At 40.1% G+C, this 26591-nt stretch overlaps 2 protein-coding genes across 2 annotated transcripts in view; one reads left to right on the forward strand and one right to left on the reverse strand.

Moving 5' to 3' along the window:
- Positions 1-10107: 10107 nt before the first annotated feature.
- On the forward strand, positions 10108-15853 carry PPP1R3G (protein phosphatase 1 regulatory subunit 3G; the record flags this gene model as incomplete). The annotated part of the gene is given in 4 exon segments (XM_083827013.1): positions 10108-10260; positions 10359-10719; positions 10722-10796; positions 10799-15853. Coding segments are annotated over 4 exon segments (1497 nt in total). The 3' UTR covers positions 11707-15853.
- Positions 15854-19641: 3788 nt separating this feature from the next.
- The window catches only part of LYRM4 (LYR motif containing 4), a 92321-nt gene continuing 85371 nt past the window's right edge, over positions 19642-26591 (reverse strand). Inside the window, exon 3 of the mRNA XM_083826170.1 lies at positions 19642-19989. Coding sequence (XP_083682296.1) covers positions 19927-19989 — 63 coding nt within the window. The 3' untranslated portion in view covers positions 19642-19926. The remainder of the gene's footprint in view (positions 19990-26591) is intronic.

Below are 26591 nucleotides of genomic sequence, written 5' to 3' on the forward strand. Positions count from 1 at the left end.
ATCTGATTACTAAATCACTCCACAAGATATTAAGGGCTCCAAATTTTGGTTCGTTAAGATTAACCTGGCTACTCTTGATCTTGTTGAGTTATCCTTAGATCTGAAAGTAAGATAATCAGTTTGAAAGGATTTGGGTGGGACTGCTTATATCATTAGGAAATAGTGGTATGCGAGAGAGACGGCTATGGAAATCAATTAATAAGACACTAAAGGCTATGATTTACTTAAAAGATTCTCAGTTATATTCTGAATACTTTTACAGTAGCATAAGCTTGGAATTACTTCCTTAATCTTGGCTAAGTTATGCACGGTATGAGTGACACTGACCCATTGGTGTTGTGAAGAGGATAACGTAGAACAGTAAAAAAACCCTTTCTTTTCACTTCAATTGTGCTCATGCGTATCCATTGTTTGGATGGGAAACAGAGCAGTGTGTGAACAGCGACACTTCCTATTCACGAACATCTCTGACTTGAACACCAAGTGTCTTCTTTCAGTTGAATTGTTTCTGAACTCCTTACTGTGCAGCTGCTTACTGAAATATTTTCTGAATATTGAAAATATACTGAATACTAATACTAAAGTAACTTGAGTCCTTCTACTTCACCAAGTAAAAAGATAAACAATTCAATTTTGGCACTATGAGGTTGCATTTACAATCTATCATACTCACATTATAGACACTAGATATGAGGTATTGAATCACTGAAGTAGCTGTCTTTAAATGCCTCACCAGTTTGGGAGTGAAAAACAATGAGAGACATGTGGGATTCATCTTTTTGTTTTAGTTGGATATGAAAACGGAGGCACAGCAGAGTTACAGCAGATTAGTTGTCCAGACACCAGCAAAGGAAACATATTTAGCTAAGCTTATTCTTAAATATTTACTGTACGGTAATGTGAACTGTCTATTATCTACAGACGGCTCATAAATGACAACTGCCCTGAACTACGCCAAGCCTGCACTGGGAAAAAGGAGCCTAAAACAATTTTATTAAGGTGGAATATTTTTGGCAAGGTTTAATTTACTTACTTTAATTTACTTACTTATTCACATGGAATAAGTATGTTCTCTGCAGTATGCACTATGGAGAATCCCATGAGGAAATCCAATCTCATCTCCAGAGCAGGACTGGATTACTGTTCAATAAGTAACGCCTACAGCTACATGTTAAGCAACATAGAGAAAAACAACGACACCAGCACTGAGTAGCTGTCTATCTTGTGTGCTTAATGTGAGAGTTCTGAGGGAAAAATGCATAGGAATACATAATTAAAGACTGTAACCTAAACAATACACACAAAAACACCACATTAAGGTTACAGAGGCAATGTCACTTTGGGCAGTTTTTAGCATATGGGTGCTCACATCTGTTTTCTCAACATACTTTTTACATAGATTTTTGTGGGTAATTAATAATAAGCTCTGCTTTACTCTTTAGAAAAAAAAGATAACAGTGCACTGAAATGCAGGCACTAAAAAGAGTAGACAAAATGTGTTTTACTCACTGGAGTTTGCAGGACAAGTTTTATGTATATCTCTGTTTATGACTGCTGTAGTTTAGCACAACCTTTGGCTAGGATACTGGGACTGGTCTTGAAATTGCCACTGAAATTGCTACTGCTTTAATAAGCAGTAACAGACATGATTTGTACAAGACAGTAGGCATAGAACTTCTGTAGTTAGATCTGGTGTGATTTAGCTAATTAGTATTATATTTTATAATGCTTATAACATTTTACATTAGCTTGGGGGTGTATACCTGCCAATTCTGTAAAGCAGTGACTTCACTGAAATTACCGGTGTTGTAGCTACACAAACATTTATAATTAAATACTTGCTAAAATAATTTCTAGACTTTGGTCAAATTATTTTACTATGACCACATCCATCACTCCCGTTTGTTCAGCATTTTTTTGCAAATATCCAGTGCAGGCACTGGTAAGCCTAATATTTATTTTTTCTAAACCATTCATTGCATTCAGGTTCTTCTACTGTGTGTGTCAATACATTCAAGAAGGTATAACTTTCACAGCTCAAGGTGATAAAGTCTAATGGAGGCAGGGAGGAAGAAAGCGGCTTCCTAAAATGTAGTAATTTTCTTACATTAAAAAATGATTAAAGCATCTGATTTGGTTTTCAGAACAAAATGTTGCAAATCTATTTTATATAGAACGGTTCAAGATTCTTTGAAGATGGGAAATACAGCATCTTTTCCAAACAAATCACAGTTTGTTCACTGAAGAAAGTTAATTTCTTATAAAAACAACCCATGAAAGGTTTGTTGCTTTACTATGAGAAAGAGGAACAATATTTTAAAATAACTGTTAACCTTCCAGAATCTTTTGTGTGACAGGTTCATCTGTGATCCTGACTTTCACATTCACACTCCTCCTCCTTCATCTTCTGGCTAATGATTGCTGCCTTCTCTTCCTCCCACCCCTGGGCTGCAGCAGGTTACCTCTTGAAGTGCGCTAACATATCCTTGTATTTTTGTTTGACGGCCTGTTTCCATTCTAGATTAGCACATGACAGGGTCATATGTGCATTGTATTAAAAGGCATCAACTCTGTTTAGCTTCAAACAGAAGCACTTTCTGATTTTAAAGTGTTTTCTGATTTTAAAATGTTAGAAAATGCTGGCTTAGTTTGCAAGAGAGATGATCCTTCATATGCTACTTCAATTTTTCATTTTGTTGCTGGATAGGAATGTATTCGCAATCAAATGAAATTTAAAAGCAATTACAATCAACCACACCACTAGATGGAGCTTCTTTTCTGCCTTTCCTCCTGAAGATGCTGAAACTAGGACTGAATTCAGAGTATGTATGACCTATTCTATTAATAGTCAATGAAATATAAAGCTTTTTTTTTCACTTCTGGTGATGCAGGATTGAGCATGCCTCCATTCATATATGGCTATGTCAATGATTTTTATTTGAATACTATTAATGATAGCTATTAACGCCAATCCTTTGCTTTTGCAGTGTTAGTCAATATCACTCAGTCCTAGATTTCTTGTTCGTGCACATGAGTTTTGAGGTGCAGGCTTACTTTCTAGAACAGCATGTTAATAGTAAAACAGCACATATTTCTCCTGCTTTTTTCCTACTGTAAAAACTATTAATATTCTTTAGAAATGCAAATCTCTTTGTTCAGACCACTACATAAGCTATTTCATTCACTGAAATTCAACTCTGTTTTTTTGTTTTCTGTCTTTTAGCAGTACTGTATGTACTGTGTTACAGATACCCAGCTGCAGATACTATACAGTACAGATACTCAGCTACAGATACTCAGCTGCATATGTACATCAACTGAAACAATCCTTTCATAAGTCATGAGAATCAGTATAAACAACTGCAATAAACATTACCTCCCTTACAGGACCTTCTATCAGGTACCTACCTGTTTTGCTGTCTTCTAACATACCTTAGCAATTCAGAACAAACTCTAATTGTGGCAGTTCTGGGGAACCTAAAAGAATCAGGGTTGAATTTACTCCTTTTCCTGCAGTTTGGAAAACTACGCATTCAAGCAAACTATTTTTAACACAGCGTTTATACATCAAGGTTATGACTTAAAGCCTATTGACGTGTTTTAAGACAAGTGAAAGAAACAACTGACATACTACTTACCCAGTTGCGGCTGCCATGCTGAAAAGGTTGCCCTGCATTTGCTAGGAGTTATAAAACATGCTATATTGCACAACTCTGTTTTCCCAGAAGACAGAAGTATCCGAGCTGATGAGGTCAGGTTAACATTCACTTTTAAAAAAGCCAAGTCCAACACAACTGTGAAGATCGTCAGAGGCTTCGCCAGCTGATGTAGTAAAGGCCCCTCTGACCAGCTGACCAATTCTGTTGTCCAAGAAGAGTCCAAATGAGTTCATGCCACTATTGATTTTGAGTGAGCTACAGGCCTTCTTGCTTGTGACAAAAACACAAAACAGAAAACATCTGGGTGTAAGTTCATGTCACTTTCCATTTTCATGTCTCATTTCCAATGAGCAAAAATCTAATGCCTTAGAGAGGAAAAAAAAAGTAAAAAAATCTAAGGTGTTGGACATTTAATGGTTCGTGGCTAGAGACTCAAAAAAACAGTTTAGAGATGAATTGCTTCATCAGTTATGCTTCATATACTATCTAGAAGCTCATTTTGGAGTGTATTTCAAGCATTTGGAATTTTGGAGTGTCCTTAGTCAGGAAGTAAACGTCTTCTGTCTGGGTAAGTTTCCTTACAGAGTTTTAAGGAGATGTTCGTTTTCAGTTTTCCAGAGGCAGACTGCTAGGTGGCAGGGCAGGAGCAAAATCCAGTAACTTAAGACAGATGGCAAGAAAAAAAATGATTATTTTATTAGCCCAGCAACGGTTTTGGGGGTAGAATGCCCTTTATACTTGGCATAAGATGGAGCTCTATTCTTACTAAAGTCAATCAATATGATGGCATAATCACAGAATCATAGAATCATTCAGGTTGGAAAAGACCTCTAAGATCATCTACTCCAACTTTTAACCTAGTAATGTTTGTCCTGCTCTGTTGTTTTAGGGTAACTTCTTTTAAGTTTGGGAAGATGCCATGAACCTTTTGTTCCCCTTAGGCTATCATTATTAACCTTGGGGCATCTAGAGGAGACAGCAGAGCTCTCTTCTGTGTGGCAGTTCTAGCTGTTTGCTTTTACTGTTTCACAGGTTCTGGTGTTGCCTTGATGTCTAACTTTGAGCAACTGCTGCGTGGGGTCTGGAGGCCAGAAACAAATGAATTTCTTCCTATGTACTTGTAAGGAGATAGCCTGTATGTCTTCTGTCAGACTTTTGCTCCAGCGGAAAGCTTCATCTGCACAATTTTCTTTGGCTCTGGTTCTAGCAGACACATTAGTCATCATGATTAGCATGGGGCCTTCCATGAGGTTTCCCATCCACCGCCTCCTCCTGAAACAACTTTGTGAACAGTTCGTTGATGTCACTAATCGCCAAGTTTAAAAAAAATCTTCGATACCAAAAAGAAGATCAGCAAGGAGCCAGGACAGCTTCTGCAGGAGCTGGGCCACCACACGCTCTGTGTCTGAAGAACTTCAGATTTCTGTGTAAGCTCTGGACCAGCACTCTGTGTATCAAGACATGCAGTATAGGGTCAACATCAGGCACTGGGGTTCAGTTCCCCCCCTTTAATCGCAGCCAAGCAAGAGATGAGGGGGACACCCGCCATGAGGCCTTCCCACCGCCCCCCAGCTGCAGCCGGCCCCTCAGAGCTCACCCCCCCAACACCCCTGACCCCCTTCTTTGCCTCATAGGGACAGGCCCAGGCCTGTAATTACATTACAGTGATAATGTACAGGGATAATGTACAGTGGAATTTGATCCACGTCATATTTTTTCCTAGATTGCTATGCAAAAAATATACATAAACACATAACACATTTTGGAAGCTGAAACCATTTTTCCCAGTGATTATCTGAGCTTTGCCTTTTCAAAGACTGTCTATTTGGGTTAATTTGTTGAAATGCAATAACTGTCTGTATTAGGATGGTAGTTTGGACACAGGAGGTTTTTTTTTTTTTTTTGATCATAACAATTTACTGCTTAAACGTCTGACAAACATGACTTTCAGTCATCATCACAAGATTTTCAGTGTACCATGTGAATATAAAAAAAGTTTATATAAACATCTTACAAAACACAGGTTAGTACCTTTCAACCTCTTAGAACCAGAAGGACCAAATCTGAAATCTTAGGGAATGTAAAGTTTTTGTTCAATATGTTTTTTTCACATTGTTTGTTAAAGCATTTTAAATCTTTTCCATGCAATTTCTGCAAAGCAGAAAGTCAAAAAATACTGATGAATCATTTTGTGCCATTGCTATATATTTGGTTATCACAAAGAATGAGCTCAATGTTTATACCACATGCAGAGGAAGAAATCTCGGAGCGATTGAAATCGATTACAAAACTCCAACTTCAGAAAGGTTATTTCACCCAAATGAAGGGACCTTCCTTGACCTATTGCTAAATACTTGTTATTAGTAATTAAAAAGGATATTCCACATCATTATGGGAAACACAGCCCCTGCTACAGTTCAGGAAGACTGTATTTTTGTATATTTTAAGCAATCTCCACTTCCCATAAGGAATATCAGCTGCAAGTCTTTTTAGAGACAAGACAGAATACAAAGAATAGAATAGTTCAGATGGAAGGGAACCTACAGAGAGTCCTGGGGAGGTAGCACTGCTGGTGACCAGCTGCCAGCCAGATGCAGCCCCATTCACCGCAACCCTTTGAGCTCTACTGCCAAGCCAGTGCATCACCCAGTGTGGTGTGAACCTGTTTGTCTCACAGCTGGACAATTTGTCCAAAAGGATGCTGTGAGGGACAGTATCAAAGGCCTTACCAAAATCCAGAAAGATATGGCAGACATCTCTAAAAGAGATTGTCTGAAAGGCTCAAAGCTCTGAAGGATTTTGTTTGCTGAGTATCCTGCAGAAAAAATAGGATCTTGGATTTAAATCTTTGGGTTTAAGATTTGGAAACTAAAATAATCACTTCCAAATATTTGTTTCCATTTCAGCACTTCTTCCATTACAGACCTAATCCATGCATTTCTGGAGTATACAGCTGCTTGGTCTTCCTGCATAAAGAAGAAAATTAGGTCTAATAATCTACTTCTAAATAACTTCCAGTCAGATTTTATAGACCCACTGAGTCTTTCAGTCAGTGTTTGATCATACTCACAAACATAGTAAACTGAAATCCTAACCTTATTAAAAATACAGAGAAAGTAGAATTTCCCATGGGCTAGGGAGTACTTTTAAAAAAAAATAATAATTGAGGAGACTATTAGTATCTTCCCTGCCATTTTTGTACAACCAGACCAACTGCTACAATTGGGATGAAGAATGTGGTTTTTGAAGTGAAGAAGACAGTTCAGAACCGATTTTGCTAGAATTTGAGAAAAAAAAGTATTAATGTATGAACTGTGATAATCCCTGCATATTTGCAAATCCCTGTAAATGTAGTTAAACATTCCTTAGTAGTTATTAGTCCTTCAAGTTGTCTGATAAGCTATTGCTACAGGAGATTTTCTTAGTTAAGACTTGAGTGGCGACTTGAAGAGATATGGCATATTTGAACTAGATACATTATATGTAGTAGGCTAGTTTCCATCTGGACTAACAGGAAAATCTTCTAGTTTGGGGTTTGAAGGTCAAAGCTAATATTAAAAGTGCATGAAAATAAATGATGAAAGGTGTTTGAATGGACTCCTGGATTAAACTGTGTGGCTGAGTTGCATCAACAGAATCCTCCCATTACTTGAGTCTGGGTGTCTGCAAACAAATACTTTTATGTTCATTTTGTGTCCAAATGATGACTATTGATCCAAGGAGCTCGACCAATTTATTAAACTGCGCATCAAATAGAGCTCCATCCCAAAGCAGCAAACAAAAATCTCTGATCTAACAAGTTCTGAGAAATATATAACCATGCAATCACAGTCAGAACTGAGAAAGCAATACCATGAATCACTTACCACTGATTTGTGCATCCCTATTTTTCTCATGTTACTCTGTAGCCATCTTAGGATCAAAATGCTCCTGCAGGATATGTGTATTGAATGCAGGATGGGGATTAGAGGGACAAGGTAGGGAGATGGGAAACAAGAAGGGAGGAGAAGAAAGAAGGTACTATGTTAATCCTGTGTGTCATATAATACCATAAACATAACTGGCAATACCCCAGGGAATGCAAAAAGCCTCCTGACTGTGACTCTGCTGTCTTTTACCAGGAAATCCCTCCACTTTTATCTCAACATTTTCTTTAGTAACAAATGCAGTAAATAGTACTTGGAAGTCTGAAGCTCTGGTTGCCCCATCCTTTTAAGAGAATCCATTTTGAAATATTTCAGAGATAACACCAAATACCTCCTTAAATAAATGTCCACCGTCACATCACTTCAATATTGTGTAAAAAAATGCTTATTGTAAAGATTTATCTGATTTCAAGTTACACTCATTTCAGAATACTAGCAAATGATTACACTAAAAAAAATGAACTTCTCTTTGTATGTTGCTGCCTCATGTAGATTCTTTTAATGCAATATGGATTCCTGTTGTCTTAACTGCTTTTTCAATTTTTTTTGCATATAGTAGTCCTTTTTGCAGATCTGTCTCCCAGACTTATGGAGTATATAAAAATGTGTATCACTTCCTACAACATCATTTAATTTTTATCAATATTTACATTAAGTTTCTCATTTTGCAGTCCGTTATTTTGCTTAAACCTTTCACATTCCTCTTCAATTTCTATTAGTCCAAATGGTTTTGCATTATCAGGAAATGGCACATTTTTCCCCTTTGCTGCTTAAAACATTTGTTAATTGATTTGGCAAGCTGAAGAAGCATGCGTTAGTGGAATAAATACCACATGAGGAAGTAAGTGCTGGCTTCTTAATTTCTGTTTTCCTCACTCTAAAATAGGTATTACTTTGAGAAAGTAAACTAGTCGCATTGTATTTTATCTCAAGAATTTTGAAGACATTTTAAGTACTAAGCACTATTAACCATGTTATGTATTCATTTTTCTTCATTTCAACTTGGTAATTTTAGTTGTCACAAATCTAGAACAGGTAGGCCATGAGCTCTCATTTCAGGGCACAGGTAAGCAAGGGCCTGCATTGCAACCTGTTTTGGTCAAAGTGAATGTTAACAGGATGGTGACACAGCACTGTCATTTATTGTTCTCACTAGTAAAAGCCTTCTTGTAACACATTGCAGACCTCAGCTGAGTAACTCTGTGGCTTAGTTCTATTAAAACGAGGGTGGCTAGTTTAAAGAGCTTAAGTCATGGCACACTGTTCACTTGGACTGGGCTAGGTAAGGGACTGCTCCTATGAATAGTTCAGCTGACAGCCTGGTGAACATGGCAACTTAAAGCAGAGTGTTGGTGATGAGCAGTTGATGGCAAAATGGTATTAGTAATACTTTCCATTAGCACAGCTGGTGCCAAAGAGAATGTTTGTCCTTCATTCCTGTTCCTACAATGCTCTAAAATGAACTACTAACAAATGTGGAGTGCAGTGCCAGAAGCTAGAGGAGTCAAACTATTTGGCACTCCCAAATAACTGTTGGCTGCTCAAATTTTCACTCTAGGTGCAGGATGAATATCATCACAGCATATATCTCCTAAGAAAACTGCTCATTAATGCTTCTGCCGCTCTGACATTCATTCCTCTGTGAGATCCAGACTGTACACTCAGTCAGGCAGCATTGAATTCACTCACATTGGTAGGCTGCATTTTGGCAACCAAACTTATACCAAAAATAAAACAAACTATGCAAAACAAACAAACAAATAAAAACCAAACTAAAATATGAACAACAACAAAGATAAATCTATAGTGGGAGTGCATTGCTTCAGCAAGTACAGTGTTATTTGCATATGCTTTTTAGTGTCTCTTCCCTCAGAATGAAGTTTAAGAGTGAAGTATTTTTGCAATCATCCATGCAAATCATCCACAGACAATAGCAATGGCATGCACAAAGAATAGAATTAAGTTTTGAAAAATTTTCAGATATGGATCTCACCACGGTAATAAAAGTGTCTTGTTAGGAGAATACTGTTTACTATACATTACCCTCAGAAAATAAACCTGAGGGGGGATTATACTTCTTTGTTTAAAAGGTAAAAATTGTGTTTTGTTTTTCCTCCTTGATAAGTTTTGTTGTTGTTGTCAGCTTGGAACCTTGAAGACATTCTGACATTCAAGTAAGGGTGCATGTGCACATGTGCCTCAAGAGGCTTTCGACTTTATTTTCCACAGGTGGAGAACTGCTGTCAACAAATGTGGGGGGTGAAAAAGCAGCTAACAAGATTTGCTCAAAAAATAATAATGTTAAAAAGGGATGCATTTGGTGTTCCATTTACCTGCCTTCAGGGCTTAAGGGCATTTGGTGTTCCATTTACCTGCCTTTGGGGTTTTGTCCTAGAGTCCAACTCGCAAAGTTTCCCCCAGCAGTCAGGATGAGTGGAAACTGATTTAAACATAAAAGCTGGTGTGCGTGTCTCACAACCTCTCCAGCGCAGGAGATGGACATTTTACCACCAGCATGGAGCATGGGGCCTGCTTTGTGTGCTACTTACGCTAGCTCCCCGCAGCCTCCTGCCTCGGTGGGAGCTGGGCTCTGGCTCCTAGTTGATGCCATCGTGGTGCAAGGTTTTGTCCTGCTTAACCCTGGCCCTCTGGGTTTCTTCTTCGGGCCTCCTCTGGTGCTGCGTGATGGATGGAAGCCTAAACGATAACAGCAGCATAGCAGCAGTAACAACCACAAGAAGAGCAACGCTAAGCACAGCAGTGGCAGTAACAGCTATGTCAATACCAACCAGCTCTACCCCGGCAGCATTCAGCCCCGGGCCCCGCGTTTTCACCCGGGGCGCTGAGGGGCGGCGGGAGGGACCCCCCCGCGGCTGTGTGCGGGCTGTTTTCCCCCTTCTTCCCTCCTCTAAACCCCATAAAACTCTCGGCGGCGTTGCTCGCGGCTCTCTGCCCCTCGCTGTGGAAACCGCGGCCCCCGGCGGTGCGAGGCGGCGGGGGACGACGTGCCCGCCCGCCCGTCCGCCGCAAACGCCTCGTATTTCCTCCTCGTTCGCTCCGGGAGAGGGGAGGGCAGGGCAGGCAGGGCCCGCCCCCGCCCGCAGCTCCGCCGCAGCCCTCCGGGGTGGCTCCGGGCCCGCCGGGGGACGCGCCCCCCACCCGGGGCCTGCGGCGGGGGTGCCGGATAAAGCGGTGCCGGCCGGCCGGCCCCCGACGGGACGGGACGGGCAGGGCCCGGGGGGGCCATGGCGAGCCCCTTGCAGCCTCAGCAGGAGCTGACGGCCCCCGGCGAGCAGCGGCTGCTCTGGGGGAGCGGCGCGGCGGGGGCGAAGCGGCAGCCGTCGGGGGAGCGTGCGGAGGGGCTGCTGCTGCTGGAGCTGCGCCGCTGCCGACGGTCGCCGGCCCCCGGCGTGGAGGGGGAGGAAGAGGAGGATGAGGAGGACGAGGAGGAGGAGGAGGAGGCGACGGCGGGCCCGGGCTGCTGCCCCAAGTGCAAGAAGCGGGTGCAGTTCGCCGACTCGCTGGGGCTGAGCCTGGCCAGCGTGAAGCACTTCAGCGACGCCGAGGAGCCGCGGGTGCCGCCCGCCGCCCTGTCCGTCCTGCAGAGCCCGCCCGTCGAGGCGGGGGAGCCCGGAGCGGCCCCGGGGCTCCCCTCCAGCGGAGCCCGGCCGCCGGCCGCCCTGCTCCTAGAGCCCGACTTCCCCGACGGTGGGGCGCCGTCGGCCGAGCGGCTGCGGCGGCAGCGGGTGTGCCTGGAGCGGCTCTGCCGGCCCGCCTCGGCCGCCGGCGTGCGGGGCACGGTGCAGGTGCTGCCGTGCGGCGGCCCCGTCGAGGTGACGGTGCGCTACACCTTCAACGAGTGGCTCTCCTTCATGGACGCCCCGGCTGAGCCCCTGCCCGCCGCCGCGACCCCCGCCGTCGAGCCGCCGGCCGAGCGCTACGGCTTCACCCTGTGCGTCCCGCCGAGCTCTGGGGAGGGCTCGGCCCTGCACTTCGCCGTCCGCTACCGCAGCCAGCAGGGCGAGTACTGGGACAACAACGAGGGCCGCAACTACACGCTCCGGTGGTGCCGCCGCGCCCCCGACGGCTGCTCCGACATGGCGGCCGCGCCCCTCCACTGACGGGGCGGGGGGGGGGGGGGGGGGAGGCACACCTGAGGAAGAAACGGGGCATCGCCGTGGCTCGCGGGGTCTTTTTTATTAGTTTTTGGAGGATATGCGGGGATTGAGTGGCGTGTGGTTTGGTGTTGGTCTTGGTGAGCCACTATTTTCTTTTTTTTTTCCTCGACGTCATTTTCTGAGGCTTCGATTCAGGCATCACCTCACGACCTGATTGCCAGAGCACCCGAGTGACACGAGCCCCACGTTCACCGCAGATGTAACACAGCACCCCGCTTCTCCTGCTCACACAGCCCTTCCAGAGCCATGGCATTGCGATAGCGGTGTTGTGCGTCGCCTTTTTAGCATTATTTTTTCAATCCAGCGGTCTCCGCAACAGTATGATGCTCCCTAACGAGGGCCCCTGACGAACTTCAGTGCCTGCCCCACCTTGGCCGTGCCCCCAGCCTCAGAGCTGGGTCTGGGTCAGGGCTGCCCTGGTTTTTGTCACTCAGCGGGCTCTGATAGCACTCACAGCCTTCCCCAGGCTTGGGTGCGGATCCCTGTGTGCGTCTGGCTAATAGCAGCCAACGGGGACTTCTGCAAAAGTGTTTTTGCTTAAAATAGTCCGCTTGCTGCTTCTCACACAATTGACGGGCCTAAAAACGGGGCAAAGGAGGAGTTAAAAATGTTTGCTGATACTGAGTCTGTCAGGAGAACTTTGATAACAACACTGTTGAGTAATGTAAAGTAAAAGATGGTGTCTGTCTCACACACATTTCTGTATTTTCATATTTGGGGAGCAGTGACTGAATTGGATGACCTTCTCACTGAGGAGTGACAATGTGATAAAGGGAGGGTATCCTCACTAATGAATGAAAGCAAATGCTTTAGTTCAGCTCTCCTTATGTTACATTTTGCATCGCATTTCTCAAGTATTTTTAATTTATTCAGCTTATTTTGCTGTGCCTTTTCCAGTATTTGTATGTTGTTGGGAAGGGGGCTTGTGTGCACCGTAGCGCTAGACACTTACCTGATTTCCCCTTCACTCTTGCATTGCAAGCCTGGAGGCTGACTGCCACTGGTGTCTCAAGTCCTGAAACTAAGTAAAACGTACCAATGCAGATGGGTTTGTAAGAATAAAAACTTCTAAAAAGCTTCTAAAAAACCCACCGACATAGATCCTTTTTCTGCATCTTCCAGACAGCAGGATGTAACCAGATAGTTCGCAGCTCCCCAGCCTGGTTGTGCCCAGGCCCTAACATGCTGCACGTTGCAGCTCCTGCGGCAGGGACAGAGCTGTTGGGGAGTCTCGCACTGACCACAAAGTCTCACCATAACCACGAACTCTGGCAGCTGACAGGCAGTGTTTTGGACAGGGGTCCTGCCAGAGCCACATGGCATGCTCTCCAAACAGGTGTCTTGTGAGAGCTGTCCGAGGAGGAAGCTTTACTAGCACAGGTGGACAATAAGCAGGTTTCGGTAGAGTTTTTTTATGGCTCCTCTGCAGCTTGACTTGCATTACTTTGATACTAATTTTTTGATGGAAAAAAAAAGAAGTAAATATTGTCAGGATGCAGAAAAAGCTTTGACCTTTGGATGTGTATTCTTTAGCAAGGCCTTCAATGATTATCCTCATTTTTAAAACAGAACATGCTGTGAGTTTTCTCAGATCCTCACTTCCTCTTAAGATACAAAACGTTCTGAAGCCCATTATATGTGCCTTAGAATAATTTGCACCTCTATAAAATTCCCCCTACTTATACAATAGGTGCTCAGATGACCTGCCCTCTCAGTGAGCTGATATAGAATCAGAGGTGGTGGAAGCAGGGGAAAAGATGTTAAAGAGAGGGAACTTCAGCTTGCAGTCCCTGCAGTTTTGCTAACACATGCGCTGCTTCTGGAAACACAGCCTGCCCTTCCCCTCCTTGAAAAAAACATACGTAAGCCATAGATTATGGCATCAGAGTACAGCCAAGTATAAGGTGGTGTTTAATTCCTCCAGAAGCTGTCTTGGTATTAGAGCAGTACCTGTATCTGTGCTCAGCATACTTGCTTTAAAAATGCACAAAGTAGAAGCTCTGTGCATGCAAACAGAAGCTCTTACTGTTGCTTTCCAAGTTCCGTGTAAACTCTTTCCAAAAGCATGGAAGTGATTTAAGGGAGAACAGACAACTCTGTTACTGCCATACAGAAGTTTGTTTTAGAATTGTGCATTATCAGATTACAGGGTTTTGCATGGAATAATATGCTATGAATTAGCCTTTCTTCAGATAGTTATATCAATGAAATAATGTGCTCTTAAGCTGATATGTGTTGATAATGGCATTAAGATAGATTCTTCATTTAAGTACAATGTAGTACTTTGAACTTCTGGGGTCCATTCCTTTTTCTGTGTTTTGTTTATTAATTGCTTCAGAGAAGAAGGAAATTTCACCAAAAAAGGGCGGGCTGGAGGGCTCTCTCCTTAAACAGGATTTAAAAGAGTAGCCATATTCTTATTTCTGTATCTGGGCAGAGGTACACAGAAGAATTATAGCTAGTTGCAGTTATTTATAGCGGGTAGAAACATTCTTTGTTGTACACAGTACACTTTTGTACTTTTAAGATTTTATATAAGGAGAGATTTCCAAAGCAGGTTTCAAAGACCGCTTGCTCAGTTCTCTGTATTTTCATCGATGCAGTTACTGGGGACGATGGAAATGCAAGGCTTTACCAAAGATTACATCGGGCATTGTGTAAAAATCAGAAGTAGAACATGTATGTACTGAACGCTAGCAACCCTGAATAAACAAAGTACAGGGCTGCTGCTCGATGTCATAGGTCAAGATACATTGCATATAACTTTATTCTCAAAGAAATATATTCAAATTGAATTAGTTCTAATTTTATAAAATGAAAAAGCCCAACAGAGTAAAATGTTAAGTGAAACACACTTTCTAGTTGGTTGCATTACTGTTCATGGAATATTTTTTAGAGATTCAGTGCGTAACTTTTGGAGAATGTACTCATAAACACCCTCCCTACCCCAACTTAAGAAATAAAAAAGATAAAGATTTGTTAGCACTCTTGGAAAAACTCCAGCTCTACAGATTTTCAGTTTATGCAGATTTATTTATTTATTTATTTATTTATTTCCTTTCCCCATGTCCTTAAGGGCATAGCAAAGAGATAGACGTCAAAGGATTTTATAGGTATAAATAAACCCCAAAAGTTTAAAACAATTGAACTTTTATATTGGGTAACTGTGAAGGACATCAAAGTTAAACGTCCTTTAAGCATTTATTTGCAGTTTATAATAACGTTTAAATTCAGATTGAAATGATTTCAGTAAAGGACTGTGAAGTTAAATTTACTTTGGCATCATGAAGAACTACAAACTTGCATGCAAACTACTTGTGTTTAATTTAAACCTGGGGCTTTCAGTCAGAACTTGAAAAGTCTGGCTTCTGCTCCCATTGACTTCCTGGGTTCTGGATTCAGCCCAAAGTACTGCATGAAGGTAGGAGAAACGATCGAGGTTTAATTGTCTGTTCTGTTCAGACACTTGTGTTATAGGGTTAGTATAACATGGCATTGTGATGAATGTTCATCTGTCAGAGTTCAAAATCTGTTCTCTGGGCTTGGCAGTAATTAAATCACCTTAATTGTTTTTTATGACTCTATTTAAGAGAGGGAAAATTACTTGCCTTGGATTAGCATATTTCCAAAGACTGGTATAAATATTTATGTGGTGTACTCTTTCAGTAGAAAGCCTGAGCATTCTTCGCAGGTCTCCATAGTTCTCTCCCTCCGAACATAGAAGAACAGTCATCTGAATGCACGACTTGCCATCACTTCCCATCGCCCCTGCAAGGCTTCAGTAGTTAGTGGGCTTAAACCGCAAAAAAGGAAAGAAGTTTAGAAAGAAGCAGCTCTTACAACACACTGATGATAGTTAATTCTCTATGTAAACGGCAGAATTCTTTGAAGAAGCATACGTCTGTGAAAGAGGTTTGAGAGTTCCTGTCTTTTTTTTTATCACAAAATCGTAGAAAATGCATAGTACTAGAGAAATTACTGGTTTCTCTCTTTTTTTTCTGCTTCCACATTAAGGATTTGTGCACATACTTTCTATTCTAAAATACTGAAAAAAGAAAAGCAAGAATATAAACTTTTGTTAAAAGAACTACACACATTCATTCTTTTTTTTTAAATAAAAGTTATCAAGCAAAACACTCCTAGAGTATGAAATAATGTTGCCCATATTAAGAACCAGGGAACGAAGCAATCAGTGTAATCATGACTTCAGTGATGCCAGGATTTCACTGTAGATGTAGGAAAACTGAGGAAAACAGCCAATACATAACTCCTTATGGCTCTATTTACGTATGTATGTATATACAGTCCTTACTGGACACCTAGAGAGACACATTTATGGTGCATTACATGAAATAAGTTGAGGGGCTGGTGTTTCTCTGTAAAATTACTTTTTCTTCAACCTATTGATACTAGAAGGTAAAAGTAATGCTTTTAATATTTGGAAACGTGGTGAAGTTTCATACAGAAGTCCCTTTCTACATGTTAGTAGTTAAGTTAAAATCCTTGGCCTATTTCAACATCAGATGTGAAGTGTTCACATGCTGCTCTCCTGGGTGGCTTTACTTCAGAAGAACTTTCTTGCTGATATATCTAGGCATTTTGAAACTGAGCTTTCAATTGCAGTAAAATCTAGTGAGAAATTGTAACACAACAGACATGCTTCTCCTTTAAACAGCTACTAATGTTGAATGAAGTATTCTTGTTTCCTTTTGGAGAGCTGTTTTCAGGTTTATATTGTAAAATTCATCACAAACCAGTATACGTAGGTAGTCAAATTTTGGTACATACTACTGATGTAAATAGCTTGCTAAAATGTTAAGATCACAGACAAACACCTCAGTGTAACACAAAAGCAATTTTTTTTTTTTGATAAAGCATTGCAGCTTTAATAGATATTTATTGAGCTGCCTGCCTTCTATTATAAAGAAAAAGGATATTCCTTTTCTAATGAACACTCTATATAAATCATGGGATCATTCCTTTGTGTTCGATCTATTCCCGTTGTTTACACTGCTTTGACAACATCCAGTAAAACTACTGACAAGAGTGCCAAGAAAGAGATTTAATGAGTACTGCAACGTAAACTCTGCTGCTGGAGCATGGAAGGCGCAGCAGTTAAGGGCACAGAAACTACGAGGTTGGGCCAAAGTGCCATCTCTCCAGCACACGGCCTCCGCCAGTGACAATATGAGTAAGCCAAGCACAGAGTAAGAATAGGACAAGTGCATGTGAACGTGAAACTGAAGGTGTCCCAGCCTACAACTATTTCTGCCCTGTGCTTCCTGAGCCAGGTGAGGTTTCTAAGTATTTTCCTTCCATAGCTTGTAGGATTTCAACAATGAAGCATTTGATAAGCTGTTTTTATACAGAGCTCGGAACATTATGATAAAAAAATAAAAAGGGACATTAGGCAAGGACAAAATAATATTTCTAGTTATCTTCCAATCCCATACAGCTGATAGACCCATAACTAACACTAATGGGGACTGCACTACATGTGTGTTGGTGAGGAAAGGAAACAGATCTGGCCCAAACAGGGAATAGACATCTAAAATGCAGTGATTGTGTGGGATTTGAGGAGTATACCATTTAGGTATACTAATACCTTTGCATTTGTGTTTACAAGTTGGATAGTATTATACAGGTTTTGGGTTCTTTGCAGCAGAAATTTCTTAAGTTACCTCTAATAAGTGATGTATAAATACTGTATGGTAAGCTGATGGTTAATTTGGAATAAGAACTAAATTTTCCTTGACTGAGTAAGCGAGCTGTCTTAACCTCTGCACTACTGACTGGGGAAAGAGGGAAGTACAGAATCTGGATTTCATTTACATTTTTCTTGATGGGTCTGTAGAATGTATCCTGAAGACTACCAGTGCTCCTTTACAGGTACTGATAGCTAAGGGAGAATCTGAGCAGTAACCTTGAGACAAAAAAGCAGGAGCAGATGGCACAAATTAGGAGCGCAGCTGTGTTTTATCTACCCTCAAAACTTAACAAATTAATTTTCAGGCATTAACACAGAAATAATCTCCTTCATACTTTTAAGGCAATTAATAAGAAATTCATATTCACATGATTGCATGCCTGTATGACAACATGTGACATCTACAGCTGCATTATTAGCAGAAACTGAACAATAAAGACCTTCCCTGGATAGGTACTAGTATTTTGAAAGAAATGATCGTGCATTTAAAAGGACTCTACTTGACACCCCCCCCGCCCCACTTTTTTTTTTAACATACTTTGAAAACTGAGATTTAAAAAGTAAAAACGTTACAGATGCAATCATTCCTCTTCATAAATTAGCGCTACACTGTTTGCAAGGATGTTTATTTTGTTTCCTAGCACACATTCTGTGATCCTGATTCGGTAGGTAATGCTGCCAGTAACGAAGCTGTTTTAAAGAAAGAAAGATTTTGCACGTATTGTAGATGGCCAAGTTTCTTAGAGTGTAAAACTGGCAGTGCTTCCAAGCCTGTGTTCTCTAAACGTGTAAGATGTTATTACATTTCTTTGAGTTCACTGGAAGCTTAAATAATAATCAAACCTTTCCTCTCCTACACTTCCACCCATTAACTTAAGCGTACTTTATTTTCCAGTTATGAAGTTCTCATTTTAGAATGAGAAACTAACATATTTTCCTTATCAAAATAATTAAATTCCATTTTAATAAAATGGTCACTCTGCACAGTTTACATTGCAATACTTATCTACCTAGGAGAATTATTACTGTACTTCTTTTTTTTTGAAAGTGAGAATGGAGACTAAATTTGTAGTCTCAGGTAGTCGTAGTATCTTAATCTGTACACTATATAGTTAATGGAATGCATTACTAAACATTTCAATATAACTACAAAATTATAAAGGATACTTTAAATGGTAGTGAGGACTGGAAGTTTGCTCTAAGACACTTTGTCTATCCTCTGCATTAAGAATGTTGTCACAGCATGGGCAATGCAAAACAGTACAAGGTCTAAACAAAGATGAATTTGGGAAGCAAGAAAAGTAAAAGGTTTTTAAAGGTCATTGTGTCATGGAACTTGTTTTGAGTTTCTGCTTCTGTTTAAAATGACAATGACAACAACAAAGCAACCCCCTGGAAATGCTGTTAAAAAGCTTTGTACTTATTATTTTTTCTTCAGGTTTCTAATAGAAAACAAATATAAGCCCAGCAGTGACTTGAACAGAACCCATGTAAAATACAGCTTTAAAAAAAAACAAAAACGTATTTTCTTAAAAGTGTTGATTAATCTACAGATTTAAAAAGAAACAATAAAAGGCTATCCTGAGTGTTCCACTTCTGCTGGGTAAAAGCTTACTTCCAACTCCTGTCCTAGAGCACTTGAATTATTTTCATAGGTAGGTATTTTTTTTCTTCTACAGAATTCAGGAGTTTTGTGAAAAAGGGAAATCTTGCATGAAGTGATTTGGTACTTTCTGCTAATAGCTGTACCTCAAAAAAAAATTAGAAAAGGAGTCAGTGGTGAAAATATATTTTAGAGCTCTCAACCTGCAAGTCTTACATTCTATCATATAAATTACTATCTATTCGTTGTTACAGGTAGGGTGAGACGCATTGTTAACTCTTGTTAACTCATTGTTAACTCTCAAACTGAAGAAACAAGTGAAACTTTTATGTCAACTCCTGAAATATCAAGGAACGTTCTTGCTCTGTTCATACCATACAGTTTTAATATTTAAAATGAACTATGTATTTAGTGATTTAATTCAGATGCTGTACATTTTTAAATGAAATAGGATCAGTAAGAATTTACTCTTAGTAACTGAATGAAGGGTTTTAAATCTAACACATCTTTCGTGCAAAGTGAGAGAAAAGGTCAGCATCTGAAGAATGTATCTGGTTACAGGTAGTTTAATGAACTTTTATTGCCAAATTAGGGCAGGAACTATTTTATCACAGGAACATACAAGCAAACAGATTTCAGAACTACCTTACATGCTATTGTAAATCACAGCAATACATTTTAGAATGTGTGAAACATAAGAAAATAGTACTTTGGTTGCCAAAAACTGAGTCTCTCAGACATTTCTTTTGCTGAACAGAAAAGCTCAGACATGCAGTGACTTTATGCATCTGTATGTGGCACTGTAAGATGCTGAAGATGGTCCAGTGTTGCTTCAGGATCAGTCTTCTCATAGCTATGTGTTTCCTGGACTCTCGATAACCAATTTCTGCGTGGAATACAGTTGGCCAATAGTAACCTGAAATCAAATCAAAATATTAGAAAGCCAAAACTGGAAAGTAAACATATATAATTATAATTTCAACTTCACAAAGGAGATTAAAAACTAACCATGAAGTGAGTAGCCCATGTATTATGCTTTTTCATAATGACATTTTCCTATAAGCATTTTTTCTAAATAATATTTTTCATCACCCTAGGCCTTAAGAAAAATAATGAATATGTAAAGTAGCTGCATATATAAGATCTTGAAATAATGACATTGAGGGATACTGCTCAAAGGCACACTTTAACACTAGAAGTCACTACAGAAGAAAAGCAAACAGCCTCCACATTCAGAAAAATGAAAAGAAGGATAAAATAAAAAACTAAAAAAAAAGTTATTATCATCAGGTATTTCTGATTACGCTTTTGGGTGGAGAGCCTAGATAAAAATTGCATGGTAGGGTACTGTTTTCCAGCTCACTTGGAACCCTGATTTCTTTGCCCCACAAATGGTGAAAAGTTACCTGTACAGTTAGTTCAGCAGTAACATTTTACACAAACTGGGATGGACCACGAGAGGCTATTCACACTTCCTGTATTTATGCTTTCCAGTGATATGAGGAAATGAAAAATAACTAAAATGCAACACTGATGTTTTTTGATTCCTCCTGTCCTTTTCTAGCCTGCATCGTAACATTGGTAAACTGTGGCTGGCAATAACAGCAGTCACACACAGCTCTTTACTCAATGGCTGAGATGTGGAAGGAAGAAGTTTCATGTGAGTAGGCTAACATAAGCAGGAGAAAACAACATTTATTTTAAAAGTATAAAATTTGGAGTTGGATTTTTAATATTGATTATGCCATTTCTTGCCCCTAACTCTCTCCCCAAGGCCTGGGTACACAGCAGCTCTGTGTTCTTTTCACTGAAAATGTTATATTTAATTAAGATAGTAGGACAAAAAAGGCAGGTGCATAATTACATGAAGCAGAATATATGTAGCAGAATTTAATACTGTACTAACTATACTTTCTCTCAAAGTAGAAAGAAATACTGAAATATTTTTTTCAGCATTTTTCATTTCCTATTTTTGAGGGGAAAAAATCCTGGCAGCTCTTAAATTTCCTCATATATGCCCACGCTCACATAAATGTAGATAATATTGCCTTTTAGGAAATGAACTATTTAATCTTGATAAACAGCCTTGTCTGAAACATGTAACACATTGATTTTAATTTTGAAATATTCATTAGGTAGGAGGACTTACGAGCCATTCTTAAAGGAACAGCAGTTCTCCTTGCCAGCAAATACTCCACTCTTGAGGCACTCGGAGCTAAGTCAGTAACAGCATATGAACAATTCTGATTATTTCTGAAATTCCTTATGAAGTATGCTGCATAGTGAGTATTTAAACAAAGGCCATACATAACTGTGTCATGTGTTACTGACAGAAATGTTAAGCTGTCAACAAGAGTCATCAAACGGAACTCGCTGCTTCGGGGTTACACGGCAGGCTATATATACTTCACTTGCTGCCTTACCACAAACCATGCTGTAGTACTTGATTTTTGTATTGTGTGTTTTGGACCCCAAAGAATCTTTAAGCCTTTCCCACACAGCGCAGCAAGTTTAATGGGAGGCTCAGAGAGATTATAAAAATGCTGAAACTTGAATTGCCATTTTTTCTCCACCCACCAGGGAGAGGGATGAGGCTGAGTACGTGACTTCTCAGTCAGTCACACTCAGCCAGGGCACGTGGCTTTGTAGGAGAAAGATGAAAGCTGCTGTTTTTTCTCTCCTTGTGCCAAGAGGCGGTATTATCTACCGCTGTACCTCTTGACTTGAACACAATAAAGTCACAGATGTGTGTGTTGAGCTGTTTCCTTAACAAACCACAGGTTTGCACACATTTCAGAGAGTGTACAGTCAGTAACGCTGTGCCCTTCTGTCTTTGCTAGTCTGCTGCAGCTGACATGCTGTTGCCTCACTTCCAGAATCTATTCCATAACATTTTAAGCTGAACTTTGAAACTTAAGTTTTTTCTTTTTTTTTTTTTTAAAACTGCTAGCCTCAAATTTCTTAAGTAATGATCAAGCTTTTCGCTGTTTCCCATGCACTTCAGACAAAACAAATACATGTTCCATTTATAGCTGTTGAAAAATTCACATCTATAAACATCAACTGCATCAGCAGAAGGACTGCAGCAGTACTGACACATGGACATTCATTAACCCTCTGAATCGAAATAAAATTCCTAGCACACCCTCACGAAAGTTAAGTCTAAAGAAAGCTTTCCAACAGTGAGCATCACCACGGATCATTCCCCTGAAGCTTTCAAAGAGTTAAGCAGCTATCTGTCGTATTCTTACTTCACCATGCATGCGCATTTAGTTTATACACAGCATGCCATTTACTCTTCTGGCAGATGGCTGGAAGCCAGCACAGAGGTCAGTGTCACAGCATTTTCATTAATCACAGGAAACTGTTGTGGAAAAAGGCTCTACCATTTGCTCGGCAACCTTGTTGCCCGTGATTTTATTTACCTCTGTAAGGTAATGGTGCAATTTGATTCTGCAGGAAAGAATGCACGATAAAGAACCACTCCGTCATCAGGAAAAGACAATCAATAGAAGTATAAAGCTGCTTTTCAGATCTTACTGAATGACTTCTATGTCAGGATGAGTCTGTACTTGATGATTCAATTCTGCCTGCAAAATTCTCTACTTTAAAAATAAGCCTGACACGTCCAGGTCTCAAAACCTGACAATTTATCTTTGTTTGAAGTTTTAGTATTATTCTATACAGTCCTTTTTTTTCTCGTGAATGTGAAAAAGTTAATCTTGCCTTCCACCTGAACTCAGGACAAGCCACAGTTTCAGAAGGAGATTTGTCAGTGGACGTAAGCGAGGCAACAAATGGGGAAAAAGAAGTTACTGAACAGTAAGCACTGATTCATCCTATAGCACAACTGTTCTCTGCTTCTTATTTGGTGTTTGTGCATTCACTTATAAACAAGTGTTTTCCCTTGCTTGTGGCTCGCAGCAGGACCCCAGGCAGGAACTAAACTATTTCATGCAATCTTCCATGGCCAGCCCTGCTATACTGCTACATCGGGCCTGAACCCCAGGGGCTGCCCTCCTGTCTGACAAAGCCAGGGGCTTAGATCTTGCAGACCCACTGCCATCACTTGCTACGTACTGATGGATCTTCTTCAGCTTTTCAAGGTATGTGGCATGTCTGGTGGCATGAAGATTTTAGTTTGCTGCTCAGAGCTGAGCGAGAAGGGACTGCTTAGTATTTTTGCAGCTCTGAAAACACGGTGACCAGCTTTTAATTTTTTTCAGGTTTGCCTCAGTCCTTTTAGAGGGCATAGTTCTGCTCTGAAAAGTACGGTGGCATCTTTCCTTGGCTGCTCTGTCTATATTCAAAATGTCTGTCCACTTTAATAACCAGTACCACATTTTATCCTCCTTAGGGCAAAAGTGGCCAGGTGCCTATTTTTTCCCCATGTAATTGACAGAAACATAACTGAGTGGTAAATAAACTGTGAGTACTAACAAATCCTGCTGAGCCAGCGGAACAAGATATTTCTTGTCATTGTCCCCAAACTACTCATCGTTATCTTCCTGCCAAACCTGACAGTCTCCCAACCACTAGCTACCTGCTTGCGTCAGCTGTCACTGACAAATTTCAATCAGAAAGCTCTAAAACCACTCAGGGAATTTGCTACAGAGCAGATCTGAGCAAGGGTAACATCCAACAGGAAGAGGCAGAGTACAGCCATAGTGTACAGCCATGCGGGTGGCTCTGAAGAAGGATGGCCACAGCGTCAGTAAACAAATTCAAGGTCAAAACAACAAGAATATAATCTCTTAGCAGGACTGACACCTAAGAAGGGAAAACACCAATTTAGGTCTCAAACCTTGACAGCATCTTAGCACCTTGCAGAGCTAGATGTTGACATACCTTGACTGAGTTTCCCAGCACGCAAAAATCATCCTCCTCCTAATTGCAATCACGTATGCTTTCATGTAAATTAATGCAATATGACTACAGACACTTATAATGGTATTTTTAACCGTCCCTTTCTAAGCAAAATCAATGTAATATTTGTATGGGAAGCTAGTAGAGTGCTCAATGGAGCAAAAGATAAAGTATTTTCTCCTAATGATGTTTTGGGTGTTAATTATGCTGCAAGCAGAGAGATTAATAAAGTTCCAAATCTCCACATAGAAACTTTATTTTCTATTGTGTGTTTGTTTAAATCAACTGTTAATCGAGTGATGAGATGGTGCCCAGAGAAACTACCCTTGAATGCTTCCCATGTGGTTTCCCTTCTCTGTCCCTTCTATGCATCACCCCATTTGTAAAAACAAAAAAATAACAGTATTTATTTAATAACTCTTCCTCATTTAAAAAGAGTTTCTGAAGTAATCTCTCAGGAGCAATATTCTGCCCACAGAGGCAAACCAGCCCCAGGTTTTCACACCCTTTATTTTTGTGTGATAGACAAAAGCAGGAGCAGCCTAACAGGAGATGGCAATAACATTCTTGCTCTGTGTAGAATTGTGTTATTGGTAAAGACAAGGTCTGAACACATGAAAGTGCCACCACAACATAGGAATATGAAAACATCATAAGCAAGCAATTCCTTTAGCTCTCAATTATTTAAAAATCAATTTCCTGAGAGTCATCATGGAAGCAATAAAAAAACATTTCTTATTTTTTCTTAAAGAAACATAGATGATAATTAAAGTTGATGTACCACAGATGGCTTTGCATATTAAACACGTTTATATATAGATAAATATATATATAGGTTATTTCATATACATGTACATACACACGCACACACACACATATATATAAAACGATCTCTACATAAACACAGCAATCTTCTCTCTTTTGTTGCACATTTGCTTGTAGGGAAGAAATAGTTCCCTTACTACATTCAGGAATCACACGAGCGTTGTCATGGTTATTAGGGAAAGAAAGTCCTGTTTATTAATGTACCTATATCATGTACGCACACGTTAAATCAGCTTGGTTCGTCTTGTTGCACCTGAGAAGTTGACAGGTTTATTTTACAGGCACACTGCTGAACCTCAACTAGGAAGAAAAGCCACTGATGACTCCACAGTCATACCACATATACTGCTGGTGATCCTGGCCCCTAACACCATACGAAGAACTCGCCCTTTTCTGTTTTCTTGCACCACGATTACAAAATGCGTATTAAGTGAATACTGACAATAACACAAATGTATGAGAATAATGATTACTTTTAAGAGCCAGCCAGTGTCGTAAGTTGTTTACCCACTATCTTTCCTGTTGGACGATGTCAACCAATTTGCAATCCTACTGCAAATGTTAGTAAGTGGATATTATTGTAATTACAAAGAATTATCTTTTTTTCTCATGCCTGAAATCAGATATGTTATGCACAACACATTTTATCATAAATATTTTCCATATTAACTAACGCCACTTTAATGGCTTTTATACAAATATAGACAGTAATTTTTGAAATGACTTTGTAATGCAATAATAAATACACCAATGTGGCTCTTAGTAATTAAACCCAAACAGCAAACCAAAACTTCATCAATAACTGTTCAGTGCTTTACCAAATCTTTGTGTTGATGGTAAATGCTGTAGCAGCAGACTTATTTATTTTTGCTTAGGAAAGAGGAATGGAAAAACTGCATTTGGCTCCTTAAAGACAGTTTAAACACAGGTTCTTTACAGCTCAGTTCTTCTGAGCTGGAATCAGTATAGAATAAATTATATGATTTTGGAGACATTTCTTTTCATTTTCAGCGATTCCACTTATTCCAGGAATGGGAAAGAAAGTGAAGGGAAGCATGATGCTAAGAAGTTAGACATGTATATTCTGCTTTTGCCTGTGTGTTACAAGTGCTGTTTTCTTTGTTCCTTTGAGCCAAAACATCTTCTACAGCCAGTGCTACAGGAAGCTTTTGAAAAGGCAGGAAAATAAATTCACAACCATTTGTTCGATTTTCAGTGAAGAAGGTGTGAAGTAAAGTAAACTAGCTAATAGTCAAGAATTTCTCTGAAAGTTATTTCTCTTCATATTGACAAATTATGTAGTTTTGCTAGAACTGTAAGCACAATTGGCATGTTTTTACTCAGCCCATCACACATAGTATTTATTTAGTGCTTTTATTAATCTGTTCTGGGGGTCCCACTAAAGAGATACTCTTCAGCAGAGAATCGTATCTAATCCAGCAGTGATTAACACAAAATACTGTAGGCATATATACATATACACACAAGTGTATGATGAACTACAATTGCAAGATACTCTTCTTTTTAGATACTCTTTCTTACTAAAAAGAGGATTTATTATTATTATTATTTTAGAAATTACACAGACGTGCTGCTATCCTTACAGACAAAGTGGACATGACAGACATGGCCTTTGCTCCAAATAGCTACACACTTAATATAGCTTGAAATAACAAGTAAGGGTCCTAAACAGAAAGGAAAACATTGGAAAGACAAGTGGACAAGATCATGTGCTCCTTTAGTAAAGTCACACTGTTTCACTTCTCTTATTTCCTCCAAGCCTCTTGGCCTGCAGGAAAAGTGAAGGTGACAGACAAAATGCCATCT

Source organism: Anser anser (assembly GCF_964211835.1).
Source record: "Anser anser genome assembly, chromosome: 2".
Taxonomy (NCBI): Eukaryota; Metazoa; Chordata; class Aves; order Anseriformes; family Anatidae; genus Anser; species Anser anser.